Genomic DNA, 25,432 nt, shown 5'->3' on the forward strand with positions numbered 1-25,432 from the left:
CACGAGAAGACCCAGAGAGTAAAGTCATCACCTCGTTGACCGAAGAAATCCGACGACTCCTCGGCAGTAACCCATCAACTCAGACAACCGCTTAGTCTCGCTCTGTTGCTCTCTTTTCCACGCCATAAGCGCAGCTTGCAACGCATGCGACGAGCCGGTTTCAGTGTCCTGCGCCTCCCATATATTTCTGATAAGTTCGCCGTGGACCTTTAGGAGGACTGCCATCCATGCATTCACAAGCTCAAAGTCTTTCTTTTGGCGTAGTCGTTCGGTTAGCGCGTTGACAAAGTCTACCAGTTCACTGTGGCCCTGAGAGGAGAATTGAACGTTCAGGGACCGTATCTCCAAATCGATTTTTCCCGGCGACAGCGTTTTGAAGTAGTCAATAAAAGGCGCAAAGTTTTGACGACTGGCACCAGTTTTGAGGAGCTTGCTGACATGGTCTTTTTGTGATGGGAGGATTTGATGATTCTGGATGACCGAAGCCCGCGACAGTTCAGCTGTTGCGGGCTCCTGTGTGAGTCGTGCATCAGTACCAGCTTTCTCTTTTTCATCGATGGTCTGCAAAAAGAAAGGTGCTCTTTCCGGAGCTTTAGAGGGCTCCTTTGGTTTATTGCGCTCCTATTCAAAGTTAGTCTTGCCAAAGGGAAGCGTTCAAAGAATAGACATACCTTTATAGTTTCCAGGTTGATGAGCGTTTGCCATGACGACCGGGGCACTATGCTTAAGGTCATTAGATCGTCTCCGAGCTGTTCAGTGGAGATGATCGATGGTTCCTGATTTCCGCCTTCTGCCTCCACCGCATAAGCAGCATCAATCATGCCGGACTTCGTTTCCGTAATCGCCGATGAATCCCAATTTTGTTCCGTGTTCATCTCATCGATGTGGTTCGGTTGGAGAGTTGAGAAAAGACTTTTGTTGTTCCAGATATGTATACCTAATTCATCGGCATGAGCAGTTGCAAGGAACTCTCCGGTACCCGAAAACGCCAACGCAGTGCATGTCGTTGGGACTTGGATTTTATCAATCAAATGGCCTGTTGGGAGGTCCCAGACTCTGATGGCAGAGTCCATCGACGATGCAACGATCCATCTACCGTCATTAGAAAAGGCAAAGTCGTTGACCTGCCCCCGGCATCCCCATAGTTCTCGAACAACTCGCTTGGTTTCCAGATCGACTACGCGAATCGACAAATCATCACAACTGAAAGCCACAAGCTCATTGATATTGCTGGCTCGCAGACCAGTAATGGCCGTCATCGGTGACCAGTTCAATTCAGTGAACAAACGCCCCGTACTAAAGTCCCAGAACTATATTTGAATCAGCACAGAACCCTTGTTTGTAATTGGGGTAGTATGTACCTTAACCTTGCCGTCCAGGCCACAGCTTACGACATATCGATTAAGACTGTCTATTGCGATGCCAGTCACGGCTTTTGTATGTTTCTTGTGTGATTCGTCTGGCCGGTGCAGCCTAACAGCGGTGCCTGGCAAAGACAATCGTGACTTTTGGGTTGAAACCCTTGGAGGAAAATGCTGTCTATGCACACCGGACTGGAGGTTGAACATATCCACACTGCCACCTGCTGAGCCTATCACGGCAAAGGTGCCACACGTTGAGATTGCCACGCTCTGATATCAGTCAGTACATCAACGAAAAATACGTATGCCGGAAAAGAAAAAGACCACATACCTTCACCTCTGTCCCATCACTCGTTTCGAAAGCCCATCGACCGGCCTTTTTCTTTCCCCAATACCACGTGCGCGCGAATTTGTCCCCCTTGTGACCGGTCACGATGCTTTCCCACCCATTTGCGTTTTGCAAGGACTTTTTGGCATCTTTTGAGTTTGTCCAAACTTGCTGACTGCTGGCCCCCATACCGGCGTCACGGTTGAGAGAGCAAGCAATCGATGTGATTTCAGGTGCCTTGAGATCCTCGGATGTCGGCCCAGATCTCAGGATGCCTTTCTTCTGACTCTTGCTTTTAATATTCCCTTGCGATAATTCGCTGTTCTGGCTATCTTTGCGTAGACTGAAACCCCACAGACTGTGGTCCTTGGAACCGCTTAGCAACCATTTCCCCGCAGAATCACTGCCATCAGAGGATGCAGGAAGGAATGAAAGAGCGCTGACGGCTGCAGCGTGGCCACCCCGACTATGCAGCATTCTCGGAATCGGTGAAAATGGAGACTCATCGAATATCCATGACCGCAAAGCGTTGTCTCGCCCAGAGGATATCAGAAATGGTTGACCATCCAAGAATTCAGTTTTATTGACACCGCCGTCCGAGTCTTTCTGGTGCAGTTCATGGGCTTCTCTTAGAGTACCGGTTCTTCTTCCCCCATTGTTGAGATCCCACAGAGTTATATCCCCACTGTAGCTTGTTGCAGTGGCCATAACACCCGGGAGTCTCCCTTCATCTCCAGCACCTATACCATCCGTACGAAAAGAAATCGACGTAACGGGATGGGGGCTGTTGGAATTGAGAGACAGAACAGCTTGTTCAGTATCCACGTTTCGGACCACAACAGTTCCGGCTTTATAAGCTATAGCGATGTGTGAAAGAGCCGGGGTGGGCTCGATGGCCGTAACCGCTCCGTCCTGTGCAGTCAGAGGGAGGATGGTGTGTAGCAGTTTCCCCGAGCTGATGTTCCATATTTCCACAGTACCGTCATATCGTCCCGCAAATATTTTATTCAGATACGTCGGCATAGTGCAGATATTGCCGGTGAATATGGGAAGATCGGGAGTGCTTCGCGAGGGCTTTGCGATCAAGGTTGTATAATGGGCGTATGATGTAGAATTCCATACTTGGATGCAGCTTTCGCAACAGCCAACAATCCACGACCCGAAAACCAACAGGCGAGTAACTGGCCCTGCGAAAGAAGGCGTTGCTTCTAGAGAAGCAATCTTCTTTCCACGTCGAAAAACCCACACCCCGGATTCATCACCAACCTGTTGACCACCCCATGCTGCGAACACCACGTTTCTCCACGCAAAGGTCGCTGTGATCGGTTTCGGAGTACGAGGCTGACTTGCAAAGACCAAACTCAGCCCGCGTTTGAAATCGTATGTCTGCAGCACATTTCCAATGGACGTTGTGATTTGATACGTTGATTTTCCTAGTCGCACCGATGTAAATGGCACCGAAGTTGGAGAAACTAGACCGAGAGTCTGCATAGACGTTCATTAGCTGCGATTCAATCAACCCTCTGCACGCTTCACCACTCACTCTGAAATGCGAAAAAATCCTGGAGCTCGGCTCATCCTTCTTTGCAGATCGGGGCTGCAAAGTCCTTTGGCGCTTTGCCAGAGGAAAATCGACATCCTCGGCAGAAACAGAAGGCATGTTGAGTCAGTTCGTGGCTGGTGTGCAATTGCGCCTACTGCGAGGAAGCTGCGAATTCCAATATTTTTTTTTGTTTCTGTAAGATTCTTATCCGTCATTACGCCAAATGAGGCTTAGTGCAGAACAAAAGCGGCTAGGCTAGTAATACACCGTACGATACCCGATTTCGGCCGTTACCGAACACGGGCTCCTTCCTTATTGACTACTTGCTATCATTGTACTTGCTTGCAGAGCGTGGGGTGGTCGCTTCTTCGTTTTCGTCGTCTTCTTCTTCTTCCTGCTGTAGCTAATTGCAAGATTCATGCTTGTTCTGTGCGTATGCGAACCCAGACCATCGGGCCTCCTGTAACTGGCTCACAAGCAGCGACCCAAGAAACGAAGCCAGAATGTGGGCCGTCCAAAAAGTTTGACACCGTCAGTCATGTCGCCCCTCCATCGCTCTTCCCATGGTGGAGCTGAGTTTCGACAATGCCAAACCAAACTTACCCCAAGATGAGAGCGTCTGTTTCCTTTCAATGATAAGCATAATCAATACTCGAATATCTTTTCAAAAATAATTTCCACGCCTGCTTGACGAGACATACAAACTGAACAGACCCAGTTGGTGGCCCTCGCGGCAGCCATGTCGGACAATGCTAACTCCACAAACGACCCAGTGTCGGATCGTGCGATGCATGCTCCAAAGTCGACAGAAACGCCGCAATACTCAGGAACCGCAATTAGCGAAGCAGATGAGCTACCGAATGCCCACGTTATAAACCCGCCGACCTCGCAGTCAATGTCGTCTGGACATCTCCCCGACACAAAGCGACAGTCGTTTTCCTCGCTCATTTCGTGGGGATCGGGAATCGTACACGATGCTGCGCCCACGAAAAATAGCAACGAGGATGGTGTGAAGTCAGCTCAGTCGGACCATGCTCTGCCGAATCTGAGCTACACATCACAAGGGCCCCAGCCCCCGAGAAACGATATACCATTTGAAGGATGGCAAGGGAATCGGCTGTCCCGCCCGACTCGTTCGTCGAGTAAGACTCCGAGAAGGCTAAGTGGCAGCACTGCGGCAAGCTCTGCCTCCGAAGCCGACCCACGACCTCCTGTCATTGGCAGAATCGGCGTCTGCGCCCTGGATGTCAAGGCACGAAGCAAGCCAAGCCAAAATATCCTGACTCGTCTCCAGTTAAAGGGGGATTTCGAAGTCTTAGTCTTTGGTGACAAGGTCATTCTGGACGAGGCCGTTGAGAATTGGCCCATATGCGATTTCCTGATTGCCTTTTTTTCAGATGGATTTCCCCTTGACAAGGCAATCGCTTATGTCAAGCTGCGAAAACCTTTCTGCGTGAATGATCTATCCATGCAGAAAGTTTTGTGGGATCGCCGACTTTGCCTTAAAATTCTGGACCAGATGGGCGTTCCAACCCCCAGTAGAGTCGAAGTGAACAGAGATGGCGGCCCTGTATTAATCTCGTCTGACCTTGCTCAGCATGTGTATTCTTTGACAGGCGTGAAACTAGAAGGCCCGGAAGACGGCATGGGAGGCGGAGCAGCCAAAACCCAGTCAGTGTCGTTGTCCGAAGATGGAGAAACACTTATCGTCGACGGTCAAACTCTACGAAAGCCGTTTGTTGAAAAGCCGGTTAACGGAGAGGACCACAATATTCACATCTACTTCCCCAACGATCAGCAGTATGGAGGCGGAGGAAGACGACTTTTCAGAAAAGTCGGAAACAAGAGCTCGGAATATGACCCCGAGCTTGTTGTACCGAGATCGATAACCGAGCAAAACACCAGCTATCTCTACGAGCAGTTTTTGAGGGTCGACAATGCCGAAGACGTCAAGGCTTATACAGTTGGACCTGACTTTTGTCACGCTGAGACGCGCAAGTCTCCTGTGGTAGATGGAGTAGTAAGGCGAAACACGCATGGAAAGGAATTACGTTACATCACCAACCTTACCAAAGAGGAGGCTGCAATGGCCGCAAAGATCTCCAATGGGTTTGGCCAAAGAATATGCGGCTTTGACATGCTTCGTGTCGGAGACAGGAGCTTTGTTATCGACGTGAATGGTTGGAGTTTTGTCAAGGACAATAATGACTATTACGACAAGTGCGCCAAAATCCTTAAAGAAATGTTTTTGAACGAAAAGCGTAAACGAGATCGCACGTTTGAATTATCAGAACCTCCGTCGCCGGATCTAATGTCTCTGAAGAAAGGCAACACGAGTTCCCATCGGAGTGCATTGAGGACGATCTTGAGATCGCCGAGCATGTCGAGGCTTCACGGTTCGCCAAACTCAAACCCAACAAAAAGCCAGTCAGTATCACCTGAAATTCCAAGTAATATCACCTCAGTACCCGTCAGTGAGACGACCAAACCTTCGCTACCTCAAGCCGTGGAAGAGACATCGGCCCCCGCTAGTGTTACCGCGTCAAGCGCCAATTCAGCTTCTGTTTCCATTTCAAATGAGGAGGAGGCAGCACCGCCACCTCCAGCATCAAAGCATTCTTGGAAATTGAAGGGTATGGTGGCTGTCATCCGTCACGCTGACCGTACACCAAAACAGAAATTCAAATTCACCTTTCATAGCCAGCCCTTTGTTGATCTTCTCAAAGGACACCAGGAAGAAGTTGTTATCAAAGGCGAGGCGGCACTGGCCAGTGTATCCCATGCGGTGAAGGTCTCCATAGAGCAGGGTCTGGAGGATATGGACAAGCTACGATTGCTGAGGACATCATTGGACAAGAAGGGTGGATGGCCGGGCACCAAAGTCCAAATCAAACCGATGTTTCGGAGGCGCAAACCAGAGGAGATGGGAGACGTCCCCCCTGACTCGATATTATCCACATCGTCCAGACTGAAGCACGGTCACCCCCAAGACGCAGTGTCCCCGACCCAAGACCCGCTATCTGATAGTGACAACCTGAGCCGGTCACAAACTAGGAGTGATTCGATCTCTGGTGCTACTTTCTCTCGTTTCTCTGCTGTTGAGAACGACCTTATTTTGGACAAGCTGCAGCTAGTTATCAAATGGGGAGGAGAACCCACGCACGCGGCTCGATATCAAGCCCAGGATCTTGGCTCAAATATGAGAGATGACTTGAAACTGATGAACAAAGAGGCCCTACATGACGTTCGCATATTTACAAGCTCTGAACGCAGAGTCAGCACAAGTGGTAAGTTGTACATTGGACATATAACTTGGCACCCCTTTTCTAACCCCTTGAAGCTCAAATTTGGGCATGTGCATTCTTAGACGAGAAAGAGCTTCCGGAAGGCTTCATTCAGGTTCGAAAAGATCTTTTGGATGATTCAAATGCCGCCAAGGATGTCATGGACAAGGTCAAGAAAAAGCTCAAGCTCCTACTTCGTGAGGGGTCGGCGCCTTCCCAATTTGCCTGGCCAAAAGAGAACTTCCCAGAACCGTCTGTTGTGCTCGCCACAGTAGTGGAACTGATGAATTTCCACCGCATAGTTATGCGACATAACTTCAGCAGGTTAGCGCCGGCTCAAAGCGAGCAGCAACAGACTACGAAGACGAGTGAAGAGTATTCATCGTTTCAATCGTCAAAAAGCACTCAAAACCCAACGGTAACGAGTATTCAAGGACGATGGTGTACTGGCGAAGAGGCAGAATTATTCAAGGAAAGATGGGAGAAGCTGTTTGCGGAGTTTTGTGACACGGAAAAAGTTGATCCCAGCAAACTATCAGAATTATATGATAGCATGAAATTCGACGCCCTCCATAACCGCCAGTTTCTCGAATGGGTGTTTATGCCCCCTGAAGATTTTGAAGTGAATGAGGAGGGCCAAGTTGTTCAGCCGGGTGACGCTGATCGCACAGAAGAAAAAGCAGACAATAACACGCGAGGGCATAAGGTGGGGCTGAAGCAAAGAGCGCTTGGTCTTTTGGAGTCAAGACATCAATTTGGAACCTTGGAAGACGCATACGACCATTACTTCAAGCTCCAGTCGGGCCCTAGCTCGAAGAAGAAGAATACTGACGAGCGACTGACAAAACTTCGAGAGTTGTATAAGCTAGCCAAAGTCCTGTTTGACTACGTTACTCCTCAAGAATACGGAATCAAAGACAGCGAAAAGCTGGAGATCGGTCTTCTTACCTCGTTGCCGTTGTTGCAAGAGATCGTTCGAGATTTGGAAGAAGTGCAAGCGTCACCAGATGCAAAGTCCTTTTTCTATTTCACCAAAGAGTCGCACATCTACACATTGCTGAATTGCATTTTGGAAGGTGGAATCCAAACCAAAATCACAAGAAGCGCGATCCCCGAACTGGATTATCTATCTCAAATCTGTTTTGAGCTCTACGAGTCCAAAGATAGCGACACCGATACTTTCTCGTATTCAATCCGAATCTCCATCAGCCCCGGATGCCATACATTTGATCCTCTCGATGTACAGCTTGACTCACGTCATGCCATTGGGTGTGCCCCCAGGAGGAGCCTGACAGCCCATCAAGATTGGAAAGAAGTGATTGAAACTCTTAAAGCCAAGTTTGACACGTAAGTTTCTTAAATCAGACCCGATACTGTTTCCTTCCACTGACTTTTGCCATAGGGTCAAACTACCGAAGAGCTTTATTGCCGTCAACCTGAGTGACAAGTATGCCTACAAGCCGGACGTAACGATGAGCTGATACTATTTTGCGGGGAATAATGATATAAATTCGTGTAATGGCTTATAGATAGACGGTAGACTTATTAACTGATATGATAGATGCATGTTAGTTGGCTTTTTTCCATGTGCGTCATCAGCAATGTAATAATAATGCAGCAATTATGGTGGGTGATCTTCAACCCGTTGCAGGTTATCTATCTTCACGCTCCACCTGTGACCTGACTAGTGCATCTTGGCAGCGGGCTCGGTCCATGTGCCAAGCCCACTGCCGACTCTCGAGCATCATGCTCCTCCCTTTTGCTCGTCTGTATTTTGTCCGCTCTTCGCTTTATGACGGAATAAAATGCAGTTTTAATGTCGAATATTACGCTCATACGCCGTGACCCCGTCGAACTAGCTAACGCCGACACGGATAATGCCTTCAACATCGTTATGATAACAACGCTCCCAGCCAGCAGTCAGCCTCGATGCTAATTACTCCGCGCACATATCAGCTTGCACAAAATACGAATCAATGGGATCTCGCGCGTGATCAACAATATCCGGCAAGATTCCGTTCTTTGACGGGCTGGAAAACTGACGTTGCAGATGCTCAGAGAGCACATAAAATGCTGTTGGTTCATCAATCGGGCTATGTCCGGGTTGGCGAGGTGATCAGGTTTGTTCTATCCCAGTATACCTTTTTTATTATTTTTATCTTTAAGGGATTTTTTCAAGTAACTCTCGCTGCCTCGATAGATATACCTTGACCTACACGCCTAGTACAGACCATGTATTGCCGACCCCCTCCGAGCTGCACGTTAAAGTCAAGAATGCATCCGCTATCCCTCTACGGGCTGCATACTTGCATGGGCCATACACCCTCTATGCATCATGCTATCCTTTGGATTTCAACCCTGATAATCAATACAGCGACGGTGATAGAAGAGGAATCCCGCAGTTTGAGCCATATCTGAAAGCCGGTGGGGGTTGGACAGCGAAAATACCAATTCCAGAGGATACCCGGGCTGCATCATTTCCGCAAGATGGAGTACAGTCAGACAGCAGCAATAAAAGCGTGACATGGGTCATCGAGATAGTCTCTCAGGTGATATTTTCCTCGTCGGCCGTCGTTCACTTTGAACTTTTGGTGGGCCGTGACCAGAAATCAACTGAACTTGGTATCGCTGGTGCTTTGTCTAGTAGCGGACTGCCTCCGCCTACTCATATGCAAGAGCATCAGAACTCCAGGACTAAAGATACGTCTTCGGTTATTGTCACCAAGGGGGTCTTCTCTAGATCCGTATCCTTAGTATTTGACGACACCAAAAGTCTTTGGAACTCCGCTTCCTTTCCGTCTGCAGAAGAGAAAGAACGCCATATACAGGGGGTGACCGTTCCAGATGTAGGACTTTCTACAGATGGCCCGCCGGGGGAAAACGTTTCGGATCATTCGGAAAACAATCGAGTAAAACCGAAGAGAAGGCGTGTGCACTTTGTTGTATTGACCCATGGCCTACATAGCAATCTTGGTGCGGACATGCTATATCTCAAAGAGAGTATTGATGCTTCTTCCCGGGCAGCAAAAAAGGACTCTGAGGAGCGCAAACGGTTGAACAAAGGTATAAATTCCCGTCGGGCTTCAATCTCCAAACAAGGCGGATGCCAAAGTTCCGATGAACCTAATACGACTACTGAATCGTACCCAAAAAACGACAATATGCTCCTAGGAAACAATGGTGAAAGGGAGGAACAGGAGGAAGACGATGACGAAGAAGAAGTCATAGTTCGCGGATTCCCAGGAAATGCTGTTCGTACTGAACGCGGGATTCAGTATCTTGGAAAACGACTGGCAAAGTATGTTTTGCTCATGACATATCCGGATCAGCCTTATTTGCCTACGAAAAAGAAAGAGCGCAAGAACCCCTCAAGACCTTTTGCCAAGAAGACTCCATCCGGACAACCGCACAACAACATAGGCGCTGATAGAAACCTTGAGAACCTTGGCTCTGAATATCAGATTACTAGCATCAGTTTCGTTGGGCATTCTTTGGGAGGGCTCATACAGACATATGCAATTGCATACATTCAGAAGCATTCGCCAGAATTTTTTGATTATATCAAGCCAGTCAACTTTGTCGCACTAGCCACGCCTTTTCTCGGCCTGAGCAACGAGAATCCCGTATATGTTCGTTTCGCCCTAGATTTTGGCTTAGTGGGAAGAACTGGGCAAGACCTGGGTCTCAGCTGGACGGCTCCACGACGAGTACGAAATGGATGGGATGCTGTTATTGGAAAACTAGGCGGCGATACACGACAAGACAAGATGACGGCGGCTTCCAAGCCACTGCTGCGAATCCTCCCAGCTGGACCTGCTCATCAAGTTTTGCAAAAATTCCGAAATCGAACGATATATTCGAATGTTGTAAATGACGGCATCGTTCCTTTGCGCACGTCGTGTCTCCTCTTTCTTGACTGGCGAGGCCTTGAACGGGTTCAAAAAGCTCGAAGAGGCAATGGCCTCGTGGGCACAATGGCAGAATGGGGCTGGGCTGAGCTAACAGGGGCCAATTCAAGCTCGCCAGCTAGAAAACACTCTGGAACCGACACGTCTCTAGTGCAAGATGAGCAAATACTGCAAGCTGGAGGAGATGGCACGGCATCGGAGAATCACAATTCTTTGGCCCAGCTTTCGTTGTCCCCGACTCCAGGCCAATTCCTCAAGAAACCGCTGGAATCAGAGCCAGGGGAACTCTCGCCTACTATCCCCAGCTCGCCTTCCAAGGAACCTATCTCGTCACCGAACCCGTTCAATAACCTGATGTCCTTTTTCCAGTCCTCAGAATCCAAACCCCCCGTCAACAAAAAGAGCACTAAAATTTATAAGAGGAGCCAAACACTTATCTCCCAAAGTTTTTCCTCACATGAATCAGAACCCTCTAGCTCGCCTCGCCCCCGTGTTCGGGGCAATTCTGTTTATGATGAGGAGCTCAGTGCTCCTCCCAAGACCACAATATTCGAGTCTGCAGGCGATGTTCTGAGACCCCCACTGCCTCCGACTGAGTTCATTATAGACCCTGCATCCAGACCACGGACTATCTTCCATGATCGCATTTACCACCCAGGTGATATCCCACCGCCCATTTTGAAGAGACGAACGACAATGTTTCCGGGGACAAGACACTCAGACTCAAGGCCATTATCCGACACCGGTGAAGGCCCGTCTGTAAGTGGGCTCAAGGTTGAAGAGAAGATTGCAAGGGCCTATCATGACGGCCTCTCTTGGCGAAAGGTTCTTGTGCGACTCGAGCCGGATGCTCACAATAACATCATCGTGCGGCGCATGTTTTCAAATGCATATGGATGGCCAGTGGTGAAGCATCTTGTAGACACCCACTTTGGATACACATATGCTGCAAATACAGATGATGCCTTGGAGCCGAATACGGAGAACGCGAAGCCACTGGGCATCAGTGCTACCGATACAGGAGAAGAGGTCATTAGACAAACAATTTCACCGCCGCCGACGTTGTTGCAACCATTAACTAAAAGCACTAGCTATGACCACACACTGGACGGGTCAGATCGATACCTTGGTGTAGATGGAACCCAGTCTAATCACGACTCGCCCACCAGCGCCGACAGACGGTCACAAAAATCGTCTGCTTCCAAATCAGAGTCTGCTCAGTGGACCGATCGCTATTTCTCCGATGGCGAGTCGGATTCAGAGTCAGGAGGCGAACACGGAGAACATTCCCTTCGGTAAAGATGAGCCACTCGTCTTTTAATTTTGTCATGTGTTGGTATTTGCTATGTATATTTTGTATAGATCTCAAGCGGATACTATGTATAGTGATTTATTAGATGATTATTTACACATGAATTTTTAAGAGTTTAATGTTGGAGCATTTCCCTCGTGATATTGTCATTTCATAGAATCAATTGATATCAATGATTGCATTTCCAGCCTCGTGTTTAGCCGCGGTCTTCAACATTGAAATGTTGATACTATAAAGAGACTTCCTCGGCGACCCCGCCGACAATGAGAAAGCTTCACCCCACCTTGAATTTCGGTACTTCAATGCTCATCCAATCCCCAATTTTGTCGGCACAGCCATCAGATACATATAATTGAAAATGTCAGACACACCGGACTTGCAAGAAATCCATGATTTCTTGGTCGACATCGCCGCCGAGGCGGGCAAGCTTATTACCAGCAGCCTGCCAAGGATTGACTCTACGGGGTCGAAGAAGAACAGTACGAGCCAATTCCATACAATGGTCAATTTAAAAACACGAAAATAACATTTATATATATTGCCAGGTTCTGATCTAGTAACTGAATATGACAAAGCTGTGGAAAGTATGGTCTCGCAGAGACTAAACGCCAAATATCCGACATACGAGTAGGTTCAACCAGCCAGCTATATGCGTCTAAACTGGGTGGAGTGGACACCTGACAACCCAATTTTAGCTTCCATGGCGAAGAAACATATACTCCTGAGAAACCTCTCACGGACAAACCAACGTTCATTGTCGATCCCATTGACGGGACTGTCAATTTCGTGCACGGCTTTCCCAGCTCGTGCATTTCACTCGGGTTTGCAGTCAACCGTAAGCCGCTCGTCGGTGTTGTCTACAACCCTTTCACCAAGACACTATACTCGGCCATCCAAGGCCGCGGCGCCTTTGTGAACCGGGAGACCCGACTCCCTCTCAAGGGCGACGACAACCTCGAACCCCTCCAGGGCCTTCAGAACGCGCTGATCGCGCTGGAATGGGGCTCAGAGCGCAGCGGAAGCAACTGGGAAACCAAAATACGCACTTTTGAAAGCCTGGGAAAGACTCGTGAGGCCGGAGGCGCCATGGTGCACTCAATCCGCAGCCTGGGCTCGGCCGCTCTGAATATCTGCGCGGTTGCTACGGGGTCGATTGATCTGTACTGGGAGGGCGGCTGCTGGGCCTGGGATGTATGCGCTGCATGGGTAATTCTGTCGGAAGCAGGCGGTATCATGGCCGGGGGTATACAGGGCGATTGGGATCCTGCAATCGATGGGCGGGCGTATTTGGCTGTGCGGCCTGCGCCGAATGGTCAGGGTCAAAGGGAGATTGTCGAGGAGCTTTGGACTCATGTCAAGGGGAGTCTGGCTTATTAGTTAGGGCCCGCAGTTGATATTCTAGAAATGCTCGTTACATAGCTGGCCAACTAATGTATATATGACTTGAATAGAATCGTTGACTGGAGATACTAATTAAATCCAAGCCCGAGTGTATCAATATATATATTGTCTCTAGATGTCCTGTTAAACCAAAAACTCAAACACAATCTACCGCCAACCACCTACACATTTAGATGACCTTCATAGCCCCATGCTCATACAAGTAAGATAGAGCACACTAATATTTTTCTACAGGAAACATGCAAACACATAAAAAATGGCGAGAAGCTGTTGTGCGGCGATAAGCTTGTCTGCCCCGCAGCGACTCGCCGCAGCCAATGATAGGCACGGCAGCGTCTCCACTACATGATGCAAAAATCCATCTGGAGATTTTTAATCCAACGTACTCTGCTGTTATTTTCATGTGCTTTACTCTTGTGGTTGCTAATAAAAAGGGGAAAACATATCTTCTACTAGACTAAAATCGAAAACACTCGCATCGCCCTGGTCAAGATGCCCACGGAGCTGGAGGAAGTAAATGCCCCTCCATCTCACTTTTTGTTACTTTACAACTAACTTTTCATGCAGCTCGTAGAGTTTCTTCACCATGGAAATGTCCAAATACGGCAGATTGGTATGTTGACCAGATTCTAAACTTCTACTCCCTTATTGACTAGCAGCCAGCTGCCGAGAATCTTGTTGGGTACTCCGACAGTGATGTACCTTTGTTCAAAAGACTGGATATGGAGCCGATGAGGGACTTGAAACTTCTTGTCCGAGACTATCCTGTCAGTATCTCCCATTATGGCATGCCTGTGAATCGCTAACGGATCGAATGGACGTGCGAAGTAGCCTACCGCCAAAAATGTGCTTACCATGTTAATCAATCTCTCTGCGGATGGAGAGATTCTCAAATATCTTGCAGATGATGATGCATTTTTGGAAGTATTGCTCGCAAAAATCACGGTATGCCAAGTGTTTTCGTCCTTCCTGATCTTCACTTTTTGCTAAATACTCGAGTAGAACCCAAAGGAGCCAAATGCAGATGATATCGCAATGCTCTTGGCCAATCTCGCCAAAGCCGACAATTTCACGCGAATTACCAGTATCTCGCGACAAGCACCAGAGGATGTGTCCACCTCGAAGAATGTGCTGGACCAACTGATGGATTGTTTTGTCAAGGGTGCAGAAGGTGCTTTGAACAAACAAGCAAACTACGACTATCTGGCGTATTTTTTTGCAGATCTGTCAAAGACAGAACACGGCCGCTCTTATTTCACGACGAAACAAGAATACGACTCTGTCGTCCCCATCACAAAGCTCCTCGTATTCACCGAACACTCCAGTGACATTCGTCGACGAGGAGTAGCCTCGACCCTCAAGAATGTCTCTTTTGACGTGAAGTCACATGCCATGTTATTTGATGAGGATGGTGCAGATATTCTGCCTTATATATTGCTTCCAATCATGGGACCGGAGGAATATCCCGACGACGAGACATCAGAAATGTTGCCTGACTTGCAATTACTTCCGCCTGACAAGAAACGAGAGCCCGACGATCAAATCATCTTAACGCACTTAGAAACGCTACTTTTACTGACTACAAGCCGGGAGGGTCGAGATAAACTGCGAGCAGTGCAAGTGTACGCCATCATTCGCGAATGCCATCTCAACGTGGATAATGAAGAGATCCGCGAAGGCTGTGACCGTCTGGTGCAAGTATTGATGCGCGGTGAAGAGGGCGAGAAAAATCAAGCGGATAGTGAGGCTATGGCAAAAGCTAGAGCCGATGCTTTGGGACTGGAAGCTCCCCAGGGGCGAATAATCGAAGACGAAGGCGATGATGAGACGATAGAAGAAATTCTATAAGTTAGTACCGAATATGAGCAATGTGCGTCAATCCGCAATGCTATTGTGATAAAAACCATGAGACCAAAATAAGCGTAAATAATATAGTAATTAGTATTAACTGAATCTTAAAAGAAAGAATATAAGAGACAAGTTATAGTCGGCGCTGATTCGCCATTTCCTTGAGCGGCACGTGATATGTGGGCCTCGAGTTCGCGGTCTAATGACGCCAGTCCTGCCTTAGGCACCCACCTGCGGCCTGCTCATCACCGCTAACTAGCTGAGGCTCGACAACTTCACCTCTGCGGTCGCGCTGTCTTTGTCTGCTCAAACGATCTGTCCCGCCATTCCCCACACCCAGAGGTCTTCTTCTGGCTCTCATGGCAGCTTTTAGAATATCGCCATCAAGCTGAAGAGTTGACTGTGGACGCTCTCTTTGCAGATATATCGACCCTCGTGCACCAAATACTTGACTCGCCCCTCTACAAGTGCCAGCCTTTCAGCGCTTCAACATGTCCACTCCCACCGACCCAAACCCAGTTCGTACCGCGACGGGCGCGTCGGCGCCTCCAGTGATGAAGATAAGACGGCCTAAAGCAGCAGATCCTTTGGTGCGACCCAAGAGGAGGCCTCCCCCGGGGAAGAATATCAGACCCTCTGGTGTTGCAAACGGCACGAGGCCACCCCCAGGGGCAGCCCAACCGAAACTGAACACGATCCCAGAGCCGCCGCTCAGCCGACTTCAGCGATCCAAGGTCCGAGAGGATTTGACCACAAACGGGTTTAGTGGCGCGCCTCTCTCGAATACAGTGACCGACTACCCGTTAGTGACTACCAAGCGTGCGCTGCGAGAAGGCCTCAAGTATCATGTCGCCAAGCTTCTGTCCAAGAAATCTATGGACCCTAGAGATGAATCGCAATTTACACGTCCAGTTCGCCTCCAGCGACGTGACCCTCGGTTTAGGCCCCCCGAGCCAGATGCCTCCAAATCCGAGGATACAAAAATGCTAGATGTCGCCAATAGCCCGGGGGAGGCCGAGCGTGAAGAGTTTGAAGCAAAGAAAGCTGCCCGAGAAAAGGAACGCGAAGAGAACCTTGCCCAGATTGCGCCGTCAGCCAACAACCCTCAAAAGCGGTCCAATCCCACGAAGCCGAAAACACAGCAAGTCATGAAAGCTGACATGACTGCGGAAGAAATCGCAAGAGCTCGAGTCAAATATGAGGAGGCTCTTCCATGGCATCTGGAGGACTTTGACAATAAGAACACATGGGTAGGAAATTATGAGGCTGCTCTATCCGAGACATACGCCATGTTTGTTCTTGAACCGAGCGGGAATATGAGAATGGTGCCCATCGACAAATGGTATCGATTCAATGCGAAGAATTCGTTCAAATCCCTGACGATCGAGGAAGCCGAGAAATTCATGTCAAAGAAAGTCAAAGACCCCCGATGGTTCATGGAGAAGCAGCAAGAAGCCGTCGAAAAGCGAGAACTGGAAACATTTGCCAAACAGCGAAAAGTTTACCGAGGCAAGGCAGTTTCTGGAACAGGATTGGATGGTGACGATATGGACTTTGAAGAAGACCGATTTGCAGATGATGAAGAAGTAGATGCTGGTCTTTTCGAAGAAGACGAAGATGCTAAAGCTTCCGAAAAGCGGATTAAACAGGACCAGTTGAAAGCAAACATTTTCAACTTGAAAGAAGAAAAAGATTATGACGAGGAAGAGACTAGAGAGCGAAAGGAAAAGGAAGCCCGGAAAGTCATCGGGAAAAAAGTGCGCAAGGCACTGCAGAAACGCGAGAAGAACTTTGACTATAGTAGTGGTTCGGACGTGAACCCTTACTCTGACGAAGAGGTATGTTTGTCTATTTTTCAAATTGGTGTTTAAAATGCTGACCCCATGTTTTAGAGCTCCGAGGAGGACAGCGAAGCAGAGCGCCAGAAAGAAGCAGATAAGAAATTAGAGGAGGAAAAAACCGCCAAGGACAAGGAAAAGGAATCCGGTGCTTCGACCAAGGGCACAAGCACACCATCTGGTCGTCCAAAACATACCGATGCCCTTAAGAAAGCCGCCATTGGACGCAAGCGCGGCGGATCGCCCAATCTCTCAGATGCCAGTGGGACAGATACTTCGCGAAAGAAGCCAAAGCACGCATCAACCCAGCCTGGTCGCGCTTCGCCTTCTCCTTCATCTGTACTCGCGGTAGGCTGAAGTCAAGCCCATATTATTGGCCTTGGTAATTTTTTTTCTAACAGATTTTTTTCTCCCAGGCAACCAAAAAGAGAAGTCGGATTGGAGGCGCAGTTTCTGGAAGTGACATCGAAGGAGGCGCCCTGTCCGGAGGCGATATGAGCGACAATAGCAAAGCGAAGAAGCTCAAGCTGAATCTATCACTGGGCGGTTCTAGAAGCGGTACTCCTCTCAGCTCAAGACCGGGTAGCCCAGCACCTCTCCGAGCAGGAACGCCTGACGGCGTCAAAGGTATGATCTGATTCGCTCACCGATAATAAGCATGGAAGAAAAAAGGAAAATGATTTTTAACGAAGATGTGTGATTAGGTCCAACGCGAGGATCAACTCCACGTCCAGTTGCCGGAGCCGGAGCTGCTGGCCAGCCAAGCTTTCCCACGCCAGCAGAAATCCACGCTGCTATCCCAGCCTCTGGCATTCTCAGTCGAGATCTTCTCAAGATCTTCCACCCGCGTATCGGCGAGTCCAAGGAGAATCACCGTCGATTCATCGCAATTGTCAAGGATGTCGGTGTCTATGGTAAAGAAGACCGTCTGCTACGTCCGGGCGTGTTGAAAGATGCTTGAATGAGAGAGGGGCTAGGCGAGAGACACTTATGGAAAGAAAGATAGTGAGAAGGAGAGAGATATTTAGACTAAGTAATTTGAGGATTTGGAAATGAATATTGTGAGATTATGTATAGTGTAGAGTTTTTGCTTCTTCCTCTTTTCCCTCTTTTTTTTTCTTTTTTGAATCGTACGTATGCATTATTTCAACTCGTGCGTTAGCTGTACGTATTCCGCGTCAACAATCAGACCTGTTGTATCTACAGTTGTTAATAATAGGCTAGGCAGAAAGAAGATGGAATGGTTTTTTTGGAATTTGAATTTGAATTTGAATATCATCAATTGATTATCTCTATTCTATGTATTATTTCTCATCAACAGTTTCTATCTAACCTTTAGAACAAGTAGATCAAAAGGTACAAATATGTATGTATATTAAAAAAGTTCATGACATGCAAAGGATTAAAACTAATAATAACAGAAACAAGAACAAAAAAAAAAGAAGAAAAATCTAAACACTTCATAACACATATCTTCATCCATGGAAGAATCAAAAAAAAAGGTCTTTTTTTAAGCCGTAGCAGTGGTAGCCGCACGAGCAGCATCCTTTGGATCCTCATACTTTTCCCAATTGGCCAAAACATTCGCGATACGCGGGGAACCGGTCAGTTTATAAACTTCTTCAAAGTACTCCTTTGTAATCTCAAACGGTCTGGCTGTCACGTTCGGGATATATTTGCCAATAAGCTTGCTCGGGTCAATGGTCGTCTTGTTGATCTTCTTGAGCAAGAAAGACCGGAAAGGCTTGACGCCCGAGCGCAAAAAGGTGCTGTGGAAGGGCACGTCGATACCACGAAGAGGGATCGTGGCGAATCCGCGCTCGAGGGCGATGGGTGTCGGTTTGGCTTCGGTGAGTTTGACACAACCTTGGATGATTTGCACGAGGTGGGCTTTGACATCTTCGAGAGACATTTCTTCCATCAGCGTTGGGATGTCGATTTTCTGCGCCTTGAGCGCGTTGAGCAGATTGGTCAGGGTGTCCAGGGCACGTAACTAGAGATAACATTAGTAAACTTGTTCGTTTATTGAAGAAAGAAGGGGGAAGCTTACGTCTCCGGCAGCAACGTATTGCATATTGGCTACGTTGTAATTGACGATTTCCAACAACCAACCTGTGACCTCGGAGATATTCTCCACGACATATTGCAGAGCTTGCTCGTTGAAAGTATTGGAGATGCGGCTAGGATTGACGGCACACATCGAGTAGTTGGAGCGACCCTGTTCATCACGCTCTACGGCAACCTGCATGGTCAAACCACGGTAGAACACTACTGACACCAAGCTTTCAATTGGCATGACATCTGCCAGAGCGGCAAGCGCAGAGTATTCTCCAAGGGAATGTCCCGCAAAGCTGCTGTCGCGCTGCACAAGACCCTTGGCGCGCATGTCTTCAAAGCTAGCCTTCTCCATCAATGTCAAGGCAGGCTGAGTAAATTGAGTGGCAGAGAGTAGACCGGCTGGAGACCGGTAGGTATAAGATGTGGTGGTCTCGTCCACCTCCTTGAAGATCTTTTCGGATTTGATCGTGCCATCCGCATTGACGGTCTCAAAGGTCATCGACATGTAGTTCTGGCGGATAGCCTTTCCTCGAGGGCCACCAAAGTGGACGGTCAATTCCTTGGGGTTGTTCTTGACGATATCGATGATAGACAAGCCATAGTTCTCCAAGAAGTGTTTGTCGGCACGATCCCAGACGTCCTTTGCCACATCGCTGCTACCATATAGATCCATACCCATACCTTGCTCCTGCGAGCCTTGCCCAGTGAAAACGTAAGCCGAAACTGGCTGTTCGACCTCGGCTTCGCCTAGCAAGACGCTGTCTTCGGTCTCCTTATTTCTAACCTCAACCTTGATGATCTTCCGACCAGCAATCATACCAATATGCTCCAGTTTCACCGTGATGGCGTCATTAGGCAGGACCATCCCGACCAGGTTCACGTGGAAGCTTCGGACTCGGCCAATGTTGTTTTCAGCGGCCCAAGTTTCGACCAAGCTTCGTACAGCAGCACTCGAGTACATGCCATGGGTGATAGTGCCGGGCAAGTTGGCATAGCTCGAGAACACACGGGAAACGTGAATCGGATTGTAATCTCCAGAAACCCGGGCGTAGTTTTCGTTTGAAGCTGGAGCCCGCAGCTCAAGTGGTGTCTTACCACTAAGTGGGATTGGGTTCTCGAAATTTATAGGCTGCTCAATAGATGAACCATTGCGTTCGAGATAATCAATGACAGGGTTGCCATGCGATACACCGGCCTCATAGTCCACAGATCCAACTTGGATAACTTCCTTGGTAGGAAGCTCAACAAGGACCTGGCCGATCGTTTGAACGTTGCTAAAGACATTATTATTCTTGAAGCGAACCAGGGTTTGAAGCCGGAAGGTCAGAGTTTGCCCGAGCAGCTCAACATCAGATTCATCCAGGCGGAACCATTCCTTAGAACGAAGAACGGCAAGATCTTTGCTTGAAGCAAGGTTAAGTTGCATAGGGACTTCGTCTTTCCGTTGGAAGGTGTTTTCAAAGTCCGTATACACGCCCCTGTACAGGAACTGACTTGTGACTTGCATGATTGGCTGTCCGTCGCGTTTGATTGTGCCGCAAACCTCGACCATTTTGCCCGAGTCTTGGTTGATTACGGCGTTGATCTGCGCCGTGGTGTCGAGAACATCTCCAACCTTGATAGGCTCTGCTCCAGGAACCATTCTGAAACCATTGGACAGGTGAACCAACTTGAGCAAGTCTCCATCGATTCTTCGCGGGAAGATGGGCTTTGTAATAGCCTTCCATCCCACCACAATGGCAAAGTCCATGGGGGCATACATATCTTGGCCAGGGCGGTTGACAAATGCTTCACCGGTATTGCCCACAGCATGTACGAAATCAGCAACTGCTTGTGCGGTAACTGTTTCACGCCCGCCGTCAAAGATCGCAGTGATGGCGCTATCCAAGGGCACAACCTTCTCGCCGAACCATGCTCGATAATAAAACTCTTTGATGCGATCGTTGCGGTTCTCCATGATTTCACGGATAGGAGCGTATCCAGTCTCGGGGTGGTAAGTGAAACGGAAGGTCAGCGGAATTACGCCACCCTCAGCTGTACGACCCTCGAACATGGTGAGCGCAACCTCCTTGGGGGCCACAAGCTTGATTTCGAGAGTCTTGACTAGCTTAGCAGACTGGCTAGGTTCTCGGACACTGATAACCGTCTTGCTAGGATCGCTAGCGGAGAGGATCTCAATGTACATGCCTCTTGTGGGAGCAAGCAGTCGTCTCAATGGGTTGGTTTGGAAGCGTTGGCCTTGCACAAACACTTCGGTAGTGAAAAAGGCATGTCGCCAAGAGTGTACATTGCCCGCAAGAAGTTGTAGCCAACTGTCTACATCAGGAAGTACTGCAGTTGGAGAGCTTGACAGGCGGTATGATGTCTTGGTAGCATCTTCGGACACAATGAGGCCATCGATTTCAGGCTCCTCGTCCTCAGTGCGAAGAGGTTGTCCACCGAAGTACTCAATGACAGGGACATTTGCTTCCTTGCCACCATACACATCGCGGACCAAGAAGTTGATATGATCACTGTGAATGTTGTCGAGAATGTCTTTGACTGGCTCGTCAACTGTATTGGAGTACTTGACAGCCATGGGACCTTGCAGAATACAGGTTCTTTCAACATCTTGACCATAGACCGCCTCAAGATCTTCTGATTGCCATAGAGAGTCCTTCTTGAACCAGAATTCAAAGTTTTCATCGAGAGAAGGAACGAATGGAACGGGTTTTTGGCCTCGACGTTGACATAGCATAAGGAAGTATTGCACGTCTTGGGCATTGATGAGTTGTGTGGAGGCTTCAGGGTAGGATGCTAGAATGGTGTCAACGGTAGGGTATGGCGTGTCGAGCTCTGAATAAGTTTGAAGAAGAGAAGCTTGGCCTTCTGCGGTTGTGAACCGTTCTTCCACGCGGCGAATGAAGTCGCCAGTGAGCTTCTTCAAGCTGTTGTCAATCCAACGAGACTCATGCTTGACATACATAAGTTCAACCATACGATGAACCACTTCGACGTAGGTCATGTCTTCCAAATCTACAGTGACGCCGGCAGAGTTCCGACCAAACCAGACTTTCTGGAAGTCGTCGTTCAGCTTCTTGATAATCCACTCTCGGTTTTTCTTCAACTCGGCAACTCGTTTGGCCTTGTCGAGACTGAAGATCTTCTTATCCAATTCACTCCAGAAGAGGACACCGCGAGTGGCAAGCTTGTGAATGGGCTCTCCCATCTCAGATAAGACAGTAATGACACCTCCAGTGGGTTTATTGTAAGTGTTCTCCCACTGGCTGTCGTCAACACCAGGAGCGGCGGCGATTGCCTTCTTGGCATTAGTTGACGTGTGCGCTTCTTTGGCAGTCATCATACGACTACCGAACATGCAGCCATCGAACGGCATTGGTGGATAGCCGAATCGAGATGACCATGTTCCGGTGAGGTAGGGGTAGGTATCTTCAGCTCCACCAAATCCGCTACCAGCCACGAGGACGATATTATTGCACTTGCGAAGGCGGCTATACATGAGCAAAATAGGCTGGTGGAAATCTTCGAACGAATGGTGACCGCCTCCTCGGCCACCAGTCCACTGGAGAATGATGGGGAATGATGGGTTGGCTTTGGCAATGTTAATCACTTGTTGAATGGCATCACCTGACCCTGGCTTGAATGAAATGTGTTTGATGCCGAGAGTCTCAATGTACTCGTTGGCAACCTCGATAGAAGGTACACCAGCGCCGATCGTCAAACCTTCAATGGGCACACCATCTGCACGAAGTTTGCCGATCAAAGGAATCTGCCAGCCCATCGCACGGGGGTTGACGTAGATCAGATTGATAGTGATACCGCGGCCGGGGGGAATGGCTTTCTCGATTTTGTTGACAGCCTCAGTCATTGTTTTGGCATTGTAATAACCACCGCCAGCAAGTTCAATCTGGTAACCCGCGTTCATGGTGGCCGCCACAAAGTCCCATGGGACTGTGGTCGGGGTCATACCAGCAACTAGGATGGGAGGGACACCAAGCAGCCGACTCATCTTGGTGTCAACAAAGGTCTGACCCACAGATGTCTTGACAAGGCGAGGGCCGTGCTGGCGAACCCAGTCCACGGCGAACTTAACAGCATGCTCGTCGCGGTCAAAAAGCTCTGGTTTGTAGCCAACTTCTGCATTGGTACCGTCAATTGCACCACCCAGAATTACGCGAACCCCAGTGCCATCCTTGTTGCGGTTGGTCAGGACTCCCAATCCTGAAATACCTCCAGGACCAAAGTCAATGATATGAGTGGCCTTGGGGAACACTGTAGCTTGTTCCCAATTGACCGCATCTCGGGTGATCATGCGAACCAATTCCGGAACGATATTCTTGCCGCCAATCGACCTTAAATCCTCACCGGATTGAGTATCGTAAACGGGGATTGCGAGAGATTTGGCTGGAATTTCAATTCCATCAACATCCTCCAAAATTTGATCGTATGCAGCGGCCAGATAAGGGCTGTGGAATGGGGCGGTAATGGGAAGGAACCGGTTCACAAATCGGGTCTTTCGCTGTGTGTAGGGGACTCGATTTTGGTCAAGACCAGTGGGTGCCTTTACCTTGCGGAGACGAAGGTTGAGACCATAGAGGGAAATGGGGGGGCCGGTCACAACGAAATTTCGGGCGCTGTTGACCAAAGAAATGGCAATGTGTCGGTCTGTAGGCAAATGCTGGTTGGTCGCATCGATATGTTCTTGCACAGCAGCTCGAGGCAGGTCCCTGATAGACAACATGGGAGTGGGTGTGCCCTCGCCGTTTTCAATTGAATCTTGGAGGGTAGATGGAGCAAGCGAAGTGCGAGGGTATGCTTGCTGGCTGCGAAGACCGATCCAAAACAAGAGGATGATAGCTTGTTTGGCGGCCTTGGCAAATTCTTCCCAAGTTTTGGCAGCGGCAATAGCTGCAGCAGTGACGACACCCTGGGAATGGCCCGTAGTACCACCAATGCGCTCCAAGAACTCTCCTGGTTGTCTGCCCAGGACCTTACAGGTCACCATGTAGTGGGCCAGCTGGACCAATCCAATGAGCGGAAGACTGACCGGAGCGGAAACTAGGTAGTCAGTATCGGGCTGCGAATCGCGGTCATGAAGCCATTGAAGAACGTCTAGTCCCTTTGGATAGAGTTTTGCGGCTTCAGGTTCTCGCGACAACGATTGCAACAGTTCGGCGGAGGATGAGACGAGATCCTCGACAAAGGATGAGTAAGTAGTGTATACCTCTCGGAGTTCGTCAAAGTACTCTTCGATGTTACCCTGTCCGCCAAAGACACTGTATATGTTGACATCGTTTTCGGCAGCAGCACGGAACAGAGCAGAGTCATAGGGCTTTGTGGCGCGGCCAGCTGCAGCGCGAGCGGCATAATATGACTTGACTACCGAGATTTTCTTTTCTGATATGCCTGATAGACCGGCGACCACGGCATGGACGTCATTTCCCCGCATGAAAGCACGCTCAAATTCGTTTAACACGACCTTGAGGACTTCTAAGTTGGTGGGGTGGGCGTCTTCGTCACCTTCGTCGACTTCGTATGCGACGTAGCCGACATAGCGGGCAACAAGCTCGACGAGGGAGGACGGCTCGTCGTCTTGGGCCAATTCATCGGTCGGTTGTGGCAGCGTGGCCTTGAATGTGTCTTTTAGCTGGGCGGCTTGGAAGTGGAGGGATGTCGGAATGAGGAAGGAGAATTCGAGGGAGCCATGTGTGAGGGTCAAGGGGCGGAGAGATTGTGAGGATCGAGGGGTGTTGATGCCCGTCTGAGGGCCTGTCGATGGACCATACATGGCGCAATGCAATTGCTGTATAGATGAATCGGTGGGTTGGTCGCACAGGTTGCTCGGACAAACACAGTTCCCACGATCTTGGTCAGGGCCAAGCGGTAGAGGTAGAAATCGGTATAAGAAAGAGAAGGCGTTCTCGAAAGAAGACCGACGCTGTGATCAGGTCGCTCCTGCAGCACTGCCCAAACGCTGACGGGGTCTTGATGCCTGGTTGGTGTTGATGGTGGTGGTTTGACTCTTTTTTTTTGTCTTCTCCACGCGGGAAAACAAATGATATCCAGGCACAAAGAGCAAAGACAGAGACAACAGCAAGCCAGCAAGGAAAAAGAAAGACGATAAGGAAGCGCAAGGGAGCAATCAATGGGGAGTGCGCCGGGTGAAAGGATGAGTCTGGTCGGGTTGCGCAGTGGGGTGGCCTGCGATAATTTTCGAGCTGGTTGAACAGCGACAGCTCGCATCGGGCCTAGCGCGTTCCGGCAAGCTCCCCAATCGCCAAACGGTTGGGCGGACCCGGCCCCACCCGGCCGTGCATTATTGGATCGCCCTGCGCACATGGGGCACTAGCGCGGTACTGTATTGATCGAACTATACGTATTACGCAGTACTGAAAAAAATTGTAATCACTAACCAGTAATCACTAATCGGAGGATGACAACAATGCCGAGAAAAACCCGGCCATAACGCTGGGAGGCACTAAATATAGGATTGCAGAAATGTTGGCAACCTAATTATCCGCCCCAAACGGCGGCTGACTGTCATGGTGGCG

At 49.1% G+C, this 25,432-nt stretch overlaps 4 protein-coding genes across 4 annotated transcripts; 2 read left to right on the plus strand and 2 right to left on the minus strand.

Moving 5' to 3' along the window:
- Positions 1-27: 27 nt before the first annotated feature.
- On the minus strand, positions 28-3,349 carry TRUGW13939_07280 (uncharacterized protein; the record flags this gene model as incomplete). Its single annotated transcript, XM_035490421.1, has 5 exons — positions 28-621; positions 672-1,310; positions 1,362-1,631; positions 1,693-3,174; positions 3,233-3,349. The coding sequence occupies 5 exons, from the start codon at positions 3,347-3,349 to the stop codon at positions 28-30; spliced, it is 3,102 nt and encodes a 1,033-aa protein (XP_035346314.1).
- Positions 3,350-3,929: 580 nt separating this feature from the next.
- On the plus strand, positions 3,930-14,985 carry TRUGW13939_07281 (uncharacterized protein; the record flags this gene model as incomplete). The annotated part of the gene is made up of 14 exons (XM_035490422.1): positions 3,930-6,519; positions 6,573-7,863; positions 7,919-7,963; positions 8,430-8,636; positions 8,717-11,719; positions 11,787-11,809; positions 12,102-12,215; positions 12,282-12,363; positions 12,432-13,112; positions 13,324-13,339; positions 13,705-13,750; positions 13,801-13,904; positions 13,969-14,082; positions 14,140-14,985. Coding segments are annotated over 14 exons (9,162 nt in total), but the record flags the coding sequence as incomplete, so codon positions are not given.
- A 491-nt stretch (positions 14,986-15,476) lies between these two features.
- On the plus strand, positions 15,477-17,784 carry TRUGW13939_07282 (uncharacterized protein; the record flags this gene model as incomplete). Its single annotated transcript, XM_035490423.1, has 4 exons — positions 15,477-16,823; positions 16,878-17,171; positions 17,240-17,450; positions 17,528-17,784. The coding sequence occupies 4 exons, from the start codon at positions 15,477-15,479 to the stop codon at positions 17,782-17,784; spliced, it is 2,109 nt and encodes a 702-aa protein (XP_035346316.1).
- Positions 17,785-18,333: 549 nt separating this feature from the next.
- TRUGW13939_07283 (uncharacterized protein) lies at positions 18,334-24,669 on the minus strand (the record flags this gene model as incomplete). The annotated part of the gene is made up of 2 exons (XM_035490424.1): positions 18,334-18,816; positions 18,874-24,669. The coding sequence occupies 2 exons, from the start codon at positions 24,667-24,669 to the stop codon at positions 18,334-18,336; spliced, it is 6,279 nt and encodes a 2,092-aa protein (XP_035346317.1).
- Between the last annotated feature and the right edge of the window lie 763 nt (positions 24,670-25,432).

This window comes from Talaromyces rugulosus, chromosome IV, assembly GCF_013368755.1.
Source record: "Talaromyces rugulosus chromosome IV, complete sequence".
Lineage (NCBI taxonomy): Eukaryota > Fungi > Ascomycota > Eurotiomycetes > Eurotiales > Trichocomaceae > Talaromyces > Talaromyces rugulosus.